At 52.3% G+C, this 13,492-nt stretch overlaps 1 protein-coding gene across 4 annotated transcripts in view; it reads left to right on the top strand.

The window, feature by feature from the left end:
• Positions 1–10,463: 10,463 nt before the first annotated feature.
• Positions 10,464–13,492, top strand: part of LOC133082910 (serine/threonine-protein phosphatase 2A regulatory subunit B'' subunit beta) — a 67,147-nt gene continuing 64,118 nt past the window's right edge. For 2 of the 4 annotated variants that reach the window (XM_061179584.1, XM_061179586.1), the window contains exon 1: positions 10,465–11,295. In XM_061179584.1, coding sequence (XP_061035567.1) covers positions 10,963–11,295 — 333 coding nt within the window. In that variant the 5' untranslated portion in view covers positions 10,465–10,962. Of the gene's footprint in view, positions 11,296–12,156; positions 12,200–13,492 lie in introns of those variants that run through there. The other 2 variants (XR_009699080.1, XM_061179588.1) reach the window with 2 other exon arrangements.

Genomic DNA, 13,492 nt, shown 5'->3' on the forward strand with positions numbered 1-13,492 from the left:
TTTTGGGGGTCAGGGCATGCACATATCCTTTTGGGGCCACCATTCAGCCCATAACCATGGTCTGTGCCCGGTGGGGGCAGGGCAGGGTCTGTGTGGGTGTTTGAAAGTGAGCAGGGCTCACATGACCCCAGCGAGGGGCCCACACTGCGTCCCCAGCCCTCGTTGTGAAGTTTCAGAATGGTTCTGAGTGCCTTTCCCGTGTCAGCTCATCTAATGTGTGTCAGAATCTGCCAGGTGAGGGCTGTGATGAAGGCAACATTGCCAAGGAGGCAACTGAGGGTCAGAGTGGTTGAGTCAAAGCTCTGGTCCCCGAGTAAACCTCAGTGACACAGCGAATGATAAGCATTTTCCCTTAAAACATGAAGGCTTTCATAGCATTACGATTGATAGCAGGCACGAAGCAGAAACCACCCAAGTGTCCATGGATGGATGGATGGATAGATAGATGGGTGGATGGATTGATGGCTGGATGGATGGACAGATGGACACACTGAATGGGGTCCATCCACACAGTGGAATATGACTCAGCCATGAAAAGGAGTGAAGCTCTGACCCAGGCTATAACGTGGATGGACCTTGAACACACGATGCTCAGTGAGAGAAGCTGACGCAGAAGGACACACAGTGTGATTCCATTGATAGGAAACGTCCAGAACAGGCAAATCCACAGACAGAAAGTGGGTTCATGGTTACCAGGGGCTGGGGGAAGGGCATGGGCAGTGACAGCTGATGGGGACGGGGACTCCTTGGGGGGATGAGGAGTAGACAGAGGTGGTTGTACAACACTGTGAATGTGCTAAATGCCACCGACTTGCCCACTTTCAAATGGTTAATTTTATGTTATTTCACCTGAATAAATTAAAAACTAAATTTTATAAAATGGAACAGTTGTGTGCAGGCATGTGACATTCTGGATCATAGACAAAAGGAAGGGGTTTTGGTAGCTCTGGGAACCACCAGAGCGACAGAGCGGTTCTGCCAGGTGACCATCCGGAGACCACCTGGTTCCCCCAGCAGCGGGGCTGGGGGGGCGGCCAGGGGCTGGACAGACCCTCCTACAGCAGGGCCCTCTGCACAGCCCCACTCCCTGCTCTACTGCCCATGAGTCAAGCCCAGGAGATCAGTGTGATGGGCGGGGCGGGGCCACCTGGATTCCCACCTGTGCCCAGGTGAGGAGGGGCTGGCACAGCGGTGACCTGAGAGAAAAAAAGTGGGTGTAGCTCGGGTCACGGGGGTCATCCAAGGACAGGGCCCACATCCAGGTCATGTCTGAGAGCAGACCAGGGGATGGCTCAGTCACAGAGATCACCTGGGGGATGGCGACGTCGAGGTCACCCAGAGGATGGCGAGGTCACAGAGGTCTCAGAGGTCACCTGGGTGATGGTGAGGTCACAGAGGTCACCTAGGATGACATCTATGTCCAGGGCACTATGAGGTCATGTCTGTGACAGATCAGGGATGGTGGGGTCTCAGAGGTCACCCAGGGGATGGTTTTGGGGTCATGGAGGTCACTCTGACATCTCCGTCCCCTGTGCCCTGCTGGTCCAGCCCCGGGTCCGGGCATCTAATGATCGGCGTCACCGTCCGGTCCACACAAGAACGGTGCTGAGCCGCTCTTGTATCTGGGACCCTGTGGAGATCGCACATGTCTCAAGGGGGCTTTGACGGGAAGGCAGAGTCTTCCCCCCTGAATACTTTCCAGAAAGACAAGTCCCCGCCCTAAGGCCCCTACACGAGTTTCCCTCTACAACGTCCCTGCCTTGGTGACCAAGGAAGAAACAAACTAAACACCCAGCGTTCGGAGCATAAATAGAAGACGGGAAACGCATTCCCCATGCGCTCCTTGTGGGCACGTTTCATTGGACCATGGTGACTATCATCACTCCCCACCAAAGCAGTCTGAGTGACAGGGCACCTGAGACAGCAAGGAACATTCCCGTGTGTGCTTTTCCAGAACAGTTAAAGCGCAGGGCCCAGCGGCCTAGGACCTGGGCTGCTCCTTCCAGGCTCCAAATCTCTTCATTTTTAGCCTGATTTCTCCACCCCAACGCACCTCTATGCCCGAGAACCCCAGTCCTGACTCTGGTGTTGGGATGGGCCAGGGCTCGACCTTCCAGGCTGTCCATCCTGTGAATTCCCATGCTCGTCTCTAACGAGGTGTTTCCCATTCTCTGCAGCCCCCGCAGATTCATCTTCTCCTTTGAATCCTTCAGAAACGCGTCAAGGTCCGGCGAGACCCACAGCTTCTGTTCATTTCCCGCGAGGACATCTGTCCTTCTCCACGAACGCGGTGGCAGGCGGCTGCCGCCTTGCCCAGCCCAGCGGGTGCATTTCCATGTGCTCTCGTACATTAAGTCCTAATTTGTGACCTACCATTTTTTCCCCTGCGACAGAGCTGTTATTGGTACAGTAATAGGAGGACGCGGGGTCTCGCGGTGTAATGTGCATTTTTGCACTTTGCGGGGATATTCAATCGACTTCATTATTTCCAGCACTCCCGCCGTGCATTCTCCCATTTGATTACCTGCCCCAGAAGCATTTCCATATGCCATCCATCACCCTGACCCGTGCAGAGTGCTGCATATTCAGATTAAATTGGAGTTTTTCCCCATGAATAAGGAATCTGATTCCATTCTATCACACACATCGTCTCCAGGGACGGGAAATTGAGTTGAAGGTGGCGGAAGGCAAGTCAGAAAATTTTATTATCCAAATACGAGATTCTTTTCCTTATCATCAAAACCTTGAAATGGCGCCGTGGGGAACTGGGGGGTCAGGGAGAGAATTCAATTAGACGTGAAAGTGGAAAAGGAGCATTTTTCAACGGACCTTTTATGTTGCCAAACAAGTGGCAGTGAGAGGGCCCAGGACCAAGAGGTGTTTGTCAGGGTCTCCTTCCGCTGGATCAGGATGCAGGCCTGAGAAGTTATAGGGGAGGGAGGAGCAACCCCTGTGCTCTCTTGTGAGACGGGGTGCCAGCCATTCTTGGCTTCTTCTGCTTCTTCTTTTTCTTCTCCTCCGACTTGAGACCCGCAAAATTGACACAATGTACTTATTAGAGTTTCACAGAGCATCTCGGACAACGGGGCTGGATTAAAGCTCAGATTTCTGGACTTTCCCCCCAGGACCACCCCATTTTCACAAGGACCCAGAGTGTGAATGTCCCGGGGCTGCCGTAACACATCACCCAAAAATGGGGGCCTTAAAATCCCGGGCATCCATCCTCCCCCATCCTGGAGACCAGCCGTCTGAGGTCAAGGTGTCCCAGGGCCACACTCCCTCCAGAGGCTCCAGGGGAGGGTCCTTCCCGCCTTTTCCAGCTTCTGGGGGCTCCAGGCGTCCCTGGGCTTGTGGCCGCCTCCCTCCCTTCCCTGCCTCCGTCTTCACGTGGCTTCTCCTCTGTGTCTGTGTCTCTCCTCTTCTGTGTCTTAGAAGGACCCTGTCATTGGATGTAGGGCCACCCTCATCCAGGCGGACCTCATCTCAGACTCTTCACTTCATCACACCTGCAAAGATCCTGTTTCCTAATGAGGTCCCATTCACAGGTTCTGAGGTCAAGATGAGGGCATAACTTTTGGGGTCCCCCGTTGAATCCCTTACACCGGGGTGACGAGGGAATAGTCATCTCTGTCAGAACAGTGCTTCCCTTTTCAGAGGCCACACGAAGCTTGGGATGACTTTGCCGGGGTTTCGTTCTCCAAACTTCTCCGGCCACTTGTCAACTTGCTTCAAATGCCTCCGTCAGTCACACACGGCTGGCTAATCAGACCTACGTCACCAGGCGGTTTTAAGGCAAAACGAGAAGCAGCGCTCGCCTTGGTGCTGAGTCGGCTCGGAAGCCTCAGGTATTCAGGGGCGGCCGAGGAGACATGCCACCACGTCCAGTCTTCCGGCTCCTGGCCTGAGGTCCCTCTCTTGGCTGTTTCCCATTTTTTTCTCTACCTGCGTGCTTTCTTTTCTTTTTTTTTTTAAATTAAGGTGAAATTCACATGATATAAAAATAAGCATTTAAATTGGACAACTCAGTGACATTAAGCCCATTCACAATATTGTGCAACCACCACTTCTGTCTGGTTCCAGAACATTCTATCACGCCGAAAGGAGACCCCATCCCCATGAGCTGTCACTCTCCATCCCCCTCCACCAGCCCCTGTCAACCACTGATCTGCCTTCTGTCTCCATGGATTTGCCCGTTCTGGACATTTCACATAAAAGGAATCACACAGTATGTGCCCAGACATTGCACTCACTCAACAGACTTTATTTTGTTGTTGTTTTGTTTGTTTGCTTGCTGTTGGCTATGGCACATGGCTTGCTGGATCTTAGTTCCCCAACCAGGGATCGAACCCAAACCCCCTGCAGTGGAAGCACAGAGTCCTAACCACTGGACCGCCAGGGAAGTCCCCAACAGACTTTAAATGGATGCTTAAAATAAGCTCAAAGAGCTAAAGGAGACCAGGAGAATTTTAATAAAGAGACAGAAATTATAAAGAGGAAGCAAGAAGAAGCAGTCTTTTCTCTGCTTCTGAGTTCTTTGCTGCTTTTTTGACAGGTGAGGTTTCCAGGCAATAGTCATGGCTACCGTTCACGATGTCTCATGTTCCCAAGACCCCTCCCCAGCCCACCCTTTCACCTGTTACGGGCTGAACCATGTCCTTGAAATTCCTATGTTGAAGTCCTGACCCCCAGGGCCTCAGAATGGGGCTGTATTTGGAGATGGGGTCTTCAAAGACGTGATTAAGGTAAAATGAAGTCTCTAGGGTGGGTCCTGATCCCATAGGACTTCTGTTCTTATAAGAAGAGGAGATCAGGACACAGACACACACAGAGGGACGACCACGTGAGGACACAGGGAGGAGACGGCCATCTACACGCCCAGGAGAGAGGCCTCAGGAGGAACCAGCCCTGCCCACACCTGGATCTCAGATTCCAGCCTCCAGGACTTGGAGAAATACATGTCTGTTGTTTAAGCCCCAGCTGTGCTACTTCCTTATGGCAGCCCCAGGAAACTAATACCAGTGGTAAAAGGGACTTCGCAGATGTCATGAAATCAACGGTGTTGAGATGGGAGGTGATCCTGGATTATCTGGGTGGTCCCAATGTCACCGCAAGGGTCCTTTTTGGAGGAGGCAGCGGGAAATTTGAAGGCAGAAGAGGTGAAGGCTGTGCGACTACAGAAACAGAGATTGGAGTGATGAGCTTTGAGGATGGAGCAAGGGGCCATGGGCCCAGGAAGGCAGCTGTCTCCAGAAGCTGGAAAAGACACGGCACAGATTCTCCCCTGGAGACCCCAGAAGGAACCAGCCCTTGACTGCAGCCCAGTGAGACTGATTTTGGACTTCTGACCTCCACAACCGTGAGAGAGGACATTTGGGTTCTTTTTAACCACTGAGTTTGTGGCTTTTTGTTATAGCCGACCTAGGCAACTAATGCACCCGCTAAAATCCCTTACAGCCTTGGAATCGTTGTCTAGATTCCCATGCCTGTAACTCATCTTCCTCCTCACTGTCAGAGTTAAAGGCCTCAGACATACTGGATCATTTCAATCCCTGCCTTTTGCGTTTCAATGGTCTGCCTTTTGTGTATCAGGCAGTTAGTGGTGTGTAATGACCATCCCCAAACTCTGTGGTTACAATAACAATCATTTCTTCTCCATTGTGCATCTGTATCCATGGCTGGGAGTTGGCTGACGTGGGCTGGCCCTTCTCTCTAAACTCAGTGACAGGGATTCTGGGCTCTTTCTCAGAGTCCCCCACCCACAATTTGCCCACTCTAGTTCTTTCAGAGGTCTTCACAAAGGGAATCAAACCTGCATTAGGTCTTTTCTCCAAGGTTGTGTTATAGTGGACACACTTCTGATTGGATGAAAGAAAATGGATTCAATTTCTAACCCTGCAATTTGGGGGCTTGCCCTTATTCTCTGTAAAATTCTGGTGGCAAACTGGCCCATTCTTTTCTTTTCTTTCATGTAGAAACTGATGGAATGCAGTTGGTCACAACCAGCCTGCAGTCTTGTTTTCAGATGGTTTCCCAGAGCTGCTGGTGTACAAGGCACATGTTTTGCCTCCCAGGTTAATGCAAGTCATGGTTTTACCAACTATCCCACCATAACTTAACATGATCACTATGTTTCCTCATGGTTCTACCAGCTATCCCACCATAACTTAACATGACCACTATGTTTCCTCATGGTTTTACCAACTACCCCACCATAACTTAACATGATCACTATTTTTCCAGCCTCCTAATTTAAGGTATTTGTGCATGAAAACGTCCAAAGTCTCTGCCTGGCACAGAAGCCCTTCACGACAGACCCTCAAACAATGGTTCTAGCTTCAATTCTTGTGTGTTCTTTCCATGCAGCCTGCTTTCCACTATTAATCATCCTTAACAACTCTGCTTAAATAGCGCTCTCCCCGACCCCCCGCAAGCCTGTCCTGTCTCCCCACGTTCACTTTTCTATCATCCTTCTGCATCATACTGTATAATTGAACGTTGAATTATCTAATTAAATAATTCCCCTCTCCCACTCCATTCCGCTACTGGATCTCCGAGATCACGAGTTGTTTTATTTATCTGTGTCCTCAGGCGTGTCGCGCACACTCAGACGACCCAATACTAACCCGTTTAATTATGCTGCGTCCCAGCATAACAAATAAATTGTTAGTAAATTAAAAGACAAGGGACTGATAGAGGCAGGCGAGCTGATGTCGTGAAGTTACAGCCGGATCACAACCATTACAGCTGACAGCTGGACAAATACAACAAAAAACGGGGCAGGGTCAAAGGTCATTTAGAGGATGGGGTCCTGAGCCACCATTTAGAACTGGGATGTTGAATCAAGACCACCAGTGGATGTCTGGAAAGTTTCGTTATAAATAGTACAAAACCATGCACATACTCAACTTCTGTAAAACTCTTTCTTGTGGATAAAAGGGCAGATTATATGCACACTCCCCAATTTTTTTTTTTTTTTTTAGTTTTCATTGGAGTACAGTTGATTTACAATGTTGTGTTAGTTTCAGGTATACAGCCAAGTGAATCAGTTATATATATACACTCTTTTTTTTCATATTCTTTTCCCATATAGGCCATGACAGAGTACTGAGTTCCCTGTGCTACACAGTAGGTTCTTATTAGTTATCTATTTTATGTATAGTAGTGTGTGTATGTCAATCCCAATCTCCCAATTTATCCCTCCCCCCTCCAATCTTTAAAAAAAATTTTTTTTTAAATTTTTAGCATTTGAGATTTTTCAGTTCTCTTTAGTTTGGTTAGAACTGCTATGAATTTGTTTCATTTTTCCTCTTTTGTTCAACATTCTTATTCTTTGAAAGCTTATCAAAATGGATGCTAACAAAAAATTTTTTTTTTTAATTATCAGGTCCATATCGCATTTTACCTAAAATGCTACTACTTATATAGGAAACATTCAATGGATTTCCCCCTCCTTTTTGTCCTGGCTGCAGAAAAACCTTACACATAAGGAATGCTGAAAAAATGTTCAAAGGCCATTTGATCCCTGGTTCTGTGTCTGGAAACCTTTCCCTGAAACCACCTTGCTTTCAATGGAGGGAAACTCGGGGGCACTGCGTCCGGGGTTTGCCTGAGTCCCACAAGTTAGAGGGTGCAGGGGTGAGCGAGGTTCACAGGAAGGAAATGGTTCCTCGACGATCAGGGAATGTGCAGTATTCCCGTAACGGCATGTGTCTGCCGGGGCTGCCCCACAGTGATGGGATGCACCAGCCACTTCCTCCACTTTCACATTGTCTGAAAGGAAGTCTTATCCAGCAAGAAACCAAGGCTGAAAAGGAAATCAGTCGGGAATAAAGCAAAGCAAATAAAGACAAGGAAGGGAAAAGACAGAGATGGAAAAGACACGCCAATCAGAAAAGAGCCTCCACACTGTACTTGATGGAACTCCCCATTAAGTACTTTGAGAGGAAGTCACTTGAAATCAAACACATGCACCCTCGTGGCTGTTCAGGAGTCCGTTTTCACGAGAAAGACAAAGACCAAAAAAAAAAAAAAAAAGAAGAAAGAAAGAGAGGGAGGGAGGGAGCGAGGGAGGAAGGAAGAGAGGGAGATGGAAGGAGAGAAAGAACGGAAGAAAGGAAGGAGGGAAGAAAGAAGAAACTCAGGTGGAACAGCTGTGGCAGCTGTCCTAGCTGCACAGGACACGTATATTTGGAGCTCAGGGTCAGCCCAGGACCAGTGAGACTGACCACATAGGACACTCTGTCCAGGGCGTCTTCACGCCTCACGCCTGAGTGTGCAATCAACCACCCGACCTGGGCTCTGGTGACAGGCAGGTGTGACTCAGAGCCACAGGATGTTCTGAGCGCCTGCCTTTCCGAGCAGCTCCACCTGGGGCTTTGAGTTGATGACCACAGAGGGACCTGAGCTCCCGTGGACGAACGAAGGACTGCCCTCCCTCCCACTCCCCTGGATAAGCTCCGCCTTCCTACATGGGGAGCATGCGCAGTGCATGCCCTCCCCACAGGGGAGCCTCTGGAACCTTCCTCTCCACGTGCACGCTCTTCACCCCCACCCCCACCCCCCCCCACCCCACCCACCGCCCTGAGACCTCCGCCACCCCTGGCAGGCGGTTGCAGCCAGCAGCGCTTCCATTCCTGCCATCAGCAGAGTCCTGCCTCTGTTCAGGGGTGGGCGGTGCAGGCCCCTCCGGCCTCTGCCCCACCGGCCTCGGGCCACACAGCACCTCTCTGTCCCCTGCGGCAGGATCCACCGCACAGACTGAAGGAGGTTCTGTTTCCTTCACGGAGTTTGTTGCTGTCCCGTTGGCAGACGCACAGGCCTTTCCTTAGGCCCCGCCGAGCCCCGGGGTATAAAGCCGTCTTGTGCAGGGACTCAAAAAGACCATTTCCCCCCCAAAACCACATGGATGAATGGCAGCTCGTTTACAGACCCCGAGTGAAAAGCACATTTGTTCTTGGACAAGATGTCTGTATGTGATAAACTCAGAGACATGTATTAATATTTACTTCTCTCCAGAAGTGACAGCCTGCGCACACAAGCATTAGCTTCCCAATGAATAGAAATAACCGCACAGAATTCCTGCGTTATGGCCCTGTCCTGACCCAGGATACTCGGATTTTTATCTTCAAGCCATATCAGTAAACAAAGGATATTGCATCCATCAAGCCCTCAGCCACTGCAGGCACCCTGGACTGTGCACCCTGGGGGGACTCAGGATGGAGAAAAGCAGGATCCTGGTCCCAGATAGCATATCAAAGGAGTGATTTCCTATCTTTAGCATCTTCCCATCCATAGAAAAGTGCTAAATTCATTAACTTGAGATGCCTGTTTTTCTTTCATTAACAGTAACCTTCCAACTATCTTATTTTTTGTTGCAAAAAAGGCCTCTGTACCCTGGCTCCTCCCTGACCTCTTGGAAGAAGTCCCTCAGAGCCATCTGAGAGGCTACCTCCCTGGCTTAAGTCCTCAGCAAGTCCACGGAATAAAACATAATTCTCAACTCTTAGGCTGTGCATTTTTCTTCAGTCAACAAACACAAATGAAGTTTGAAATCATTGTAGGCACAAAATAAACCCATAGTTTAAGAGTTATTTAGTGAGTCTAGCTATATTTTTACTCCTGAGAAATAGGAGAGCCCGGCTCATAAGACCTCGAAATTACCTCCTAAAAGAGAGCAAACCCAAGTGAAAACTCATAATGTTAAGAGAAAAAAAAAACTTAGAAAAAAGATCAAGGCATTAAAAAAAAAGAGGTGCATGTGTGCTGTGTGGATGATTTATCGACACTATTAAAAGGATAAACTGAAATAAGCTAGTCATGGGGCCAAAGTCATTTAAGTAATTACTTCCACTTCCATCAAAATAGATTTATTATTTTTGCAATTACAAAAGCAGTTCATTCTCAGACTGAAAGGCCAGCTTTAAAGCAGTTGCACGCCTCCAACCCGTCACTATCATCATTTAACAAATTTAACGTAACCGCAACCATTGCGGCATGAAGGGGGCTGTTTTATCTAAAAACCGCATTTCCCGGCAACCGCCGCCACGCCCGCCCCCCCGCTCGCTCCCGCAGCGCGCGTGCTCGCTCCCGCGGTCGGCGGGCACGCCCTGCGCATGCTCCTCCCCTGTACCACGCCCTCTCCGCGCACAATGCCCGGCCTCCGACTAGCTCCCGGCGGGCACGCACTGCTCATGCTCGACCGACAGGCCTCCCGAGCGCCGCCACTACAGGCATGCACTGCGCATGCCCAACAGACCAGCCGACTACCCCCCGCCCATCCCGGCGAGATCGCACCGCGCGTGCTTGCACTTCCGCGGACATAAGGGCACGTCGCTGGTGCGGGCCGCACGCCAGGAAAGCCTAAAAGCCGAAAGACGGGGTGGGGTGCCCGCCATCCCCCGCCCCCGTCCGCACTCCAGCTCCTGAGCGCCCTCCAGCCCACCGAAGCGCCCCGGCACAGCCGCGGCTGGAGTCGTGGGCGCCGACGGGCGGCGCCGTGATGACGCCACGCGTCACGGTGACGCACGACATAGGCGACCTTCTTTGAGAGCGCAGCCGGCGCGCCCGTTTTGAAGCTGCCCTGAGCTGGGCGGGCCCCGCCGCGGTCCAGCCTTCCGCCTCCGCCGGGCCCCCGAGTCCGCGGAGCCCCTGGGCGCGGCGCCGCCGTACCCCTACCCATGACCCCGGGCCCGCGACGCCCGCCGGGCCGTTGACTCCACACCAGACCCCGGGCCCGCCACGCCCGCCGGGCCGCTGCCTCCTCACCGGGCCCCGGACCCGCGACGCCCGCCGGGCCGGCCGCCTTCACCCGGGACCACGAGTCCGGGACCCCCGTGGGGCTCGTCCCCTTTGGCGGCCGTTGCCTACTACGCGGAGGTCCATTCAGGCCGGACTTCGGTCCCGGCTCCAGGCACCTGTGCAGGAGGAAGGGGTCCCCCTGGAAGGAGGATCCGAGCCCCGGAGATGCCGCCCGGCAAAGTCCTGCAGCCCGTCCTGAAGATGAAGGTGGACGAGCTCTTCCTGTGCTGGCTCAGCGAGTCCAGCACGCAGGCGATGCTCCAAGACTGCTTGCAGAGGATCAAGATGCCTGGGGGGCCCGAGGGGGTCGCGGGAGACGCAGGGCAGCCCGGGCCCCCGTTCGCAGCCCCGGCCCTCGCCTGCAGGCCGCGCGGGTTGGATAGCCCGGGGGCGCCCAGCCCGTCCCCCGCGTCCACCGCTCTCCCCCTGGGAGCCGCCTCTAGTGCCCGGAGTGGACCACCTGTTCGAGGGCCTCGTCGATCCGCAGGGACGAGAGTAGTAAGTTACTCTTCCTTCTCCTAACGCCTGCGGAGGTAACTCGGGTCGCCTACCGACGTGTAGCTGAGGGTGGTCGAAGATGCTGGAGGAATGTCAGGCGTGAAAGCGCTTGCACGTCTAGTCTCTTCCCCCTGCCAAGAAAGTCTCGCACACAGAAAAATGTTGTCTTTGACAGATTCCCAAGTTGGTCGTCATTCTGGAGTTTGTTTCCGGTTGGTTTTAGTTATCCATGTCTCAGCTTCTTCTATTCTGCCTAGCTTCTGAACCTAGAGGTTTTATGCCTCATTTATCTACAATAAGGACAGCTGGACAGCAGTATATTTAATTTAAAAAAAAAAAGGGTGCTTTTTGATATTTAATACTGTGTCGGTTTAAAGTAATAAAGCGCCTCCAGGTGCTATGGGAAGACGTATGGTTGGTGCATATCGTACCCCTAGCGTACGCCTAAGCCTGAAGGAGTGTGCCTGTTCCATTGGGACTTGCTGGTAACATTTAAGTTTTTTCGGTTGAGCCCGCATCCATCCCATCAACAGCACTGAGCGTATCAGGAGGAGGGACTTCCCCCATCACTTAGTGTGCTGGTTTCCCAGCCACGAAGGGGAGAGTGAGAGGTGGATGTCAGTCCAGAAGGAACTCGCCTGGTTCCAGGTGATTGGAGGGTGTCTGACATGTTCTCACGGATCAAGGATATTTTCCAGAAAGTGAGCCTCCAAGGAGGATGGGAGGTAGACCCAGAGGCAGCTTGGGAGACCCTGTAGAAACGCCCCGAAGGAGGCTTATCTGGATCTGCAGGAACGTGTGTCCTGGGACCCATCCCTGAGTCTGACCGTCTGCAGTGCCCCCACTGACCTGCAGAACCACAGTGCTCCAGAAGGCCTGCCTGAGCCCCCATTGAACTGAGGAGGTGGGTACGTGAGGGGGGCCAGGGCTCAGTAAGCCCCCTCTAGCAGTGACAGCCCCCCGCCCGTCCCCCCCCAAGGCGCTCTTCCTCCCTGGGATCCCTCAGGTCTTCTGTGGGGAGCTCCCCACTTTGTCACTAAGTGTGCTCTGGTGACACCGCTGGAAGATGAATTCTTGCGTTTCGTGACCCCATGACCTGGTGTGAGTCCCCTTAGGTCTGGAAATGTCTACAAAAGGTCAGCTCGTGCAAGGAGGGTGACCTGGATGCATGTGAAGAGAATGTGTTTCTGCGCAGCAGGTAGGAAGTCACAGACCAGTGGAAGTTAAGTTCCGTAGGTGTTCACAGCGGGGAGAGGCCATTCCTCTCCGTCTGGAGGGATGGGGCGTGGAGGAAGTGAGCTATGGGACTAGGGGGTGCCCTGAATTAGGGGAGGGCGCCTGCGGGGCGGAGGGGACGTGGGGGGGGCCTATGTTCCAAGTGTGAGGACCAGATGTTTATGCTCAGAGACCAGAGCCGTCGCACGGCGGGCTGCTGCGTCTGGGCCGCACCAGCCGGATTCGGATTGAGCCAGAAGCAGAGCTCAGGGCTGGGTAATCTCTCTGCCTCTGTGGCCGGCTGCTGGGCTTCCCGAGGGCAGCGACACGGCGGGAGTGGTGTTTCCCCAAGACCACGTTATTGCATTGCTCTGCACTGCATGGGGCCGCAGAGAGATGCGCTTCTGCCTGGAGGGGTGGGGCGTGGCCTGGGGGGCGTGGCCAGGATGGAAAGGGGGTGAATGAAAGGAAGTGCTGACGGAGGTGGGGTGAGACTGAAGACCCCTCCTCTGGTCTGTGGTTTCCATGACCAGATAAAGCAAGTCAGCATGAGAAACCGGTTTTGAGGGAAAACAGAATGACTTTCTCTTAGTCGTCCCAAGAGTTTTCAAAAAGTGATGACGGACCTTGTCTGGTACTTGAAGGTGACTTTAAACACGTCTCAATGTATTTGGAATTTATGGCGTGCTTCACTTGGATTTCGAGAAGCGAGTAACCCAAAAGGATGTTTGTCATTCGGACAAAATGATAAGAGCTCTTTTGCCTCAAGAAATGGATAATTAATTTCAGAAAAACGTTCATACATAAAGTGCTGTGAGAAAAGTTCTGAACCTTTTTTTCTTTAAGAACTAATAGGAAGCGAGTCAGACTCACGTGAGGCCCTCACCCATGGGAGCGGTGGGGAGGAGGCTGGGTCCTGACCCTCCACGCAGAGCCCAGGACACCTCAGAGTCCTGGGAGTAACAGGCAACAATCCACCCTC

This window comes from Eubalaena glacialis, chromosome Y (assembly GCF_028564815.1).
Source record: "Eubalaena glacialis isolate mEubGla1 chromosome Y, mEubGla1.1.hap2.+ XY, whole genome shotgun sequence".
Lineage (NCBI taxonomy): Eukaryota > Metazoa > Chordata > Mammalia > Artiodactyla > Balaenidae > Eubalaena > Eubalaena glacialis.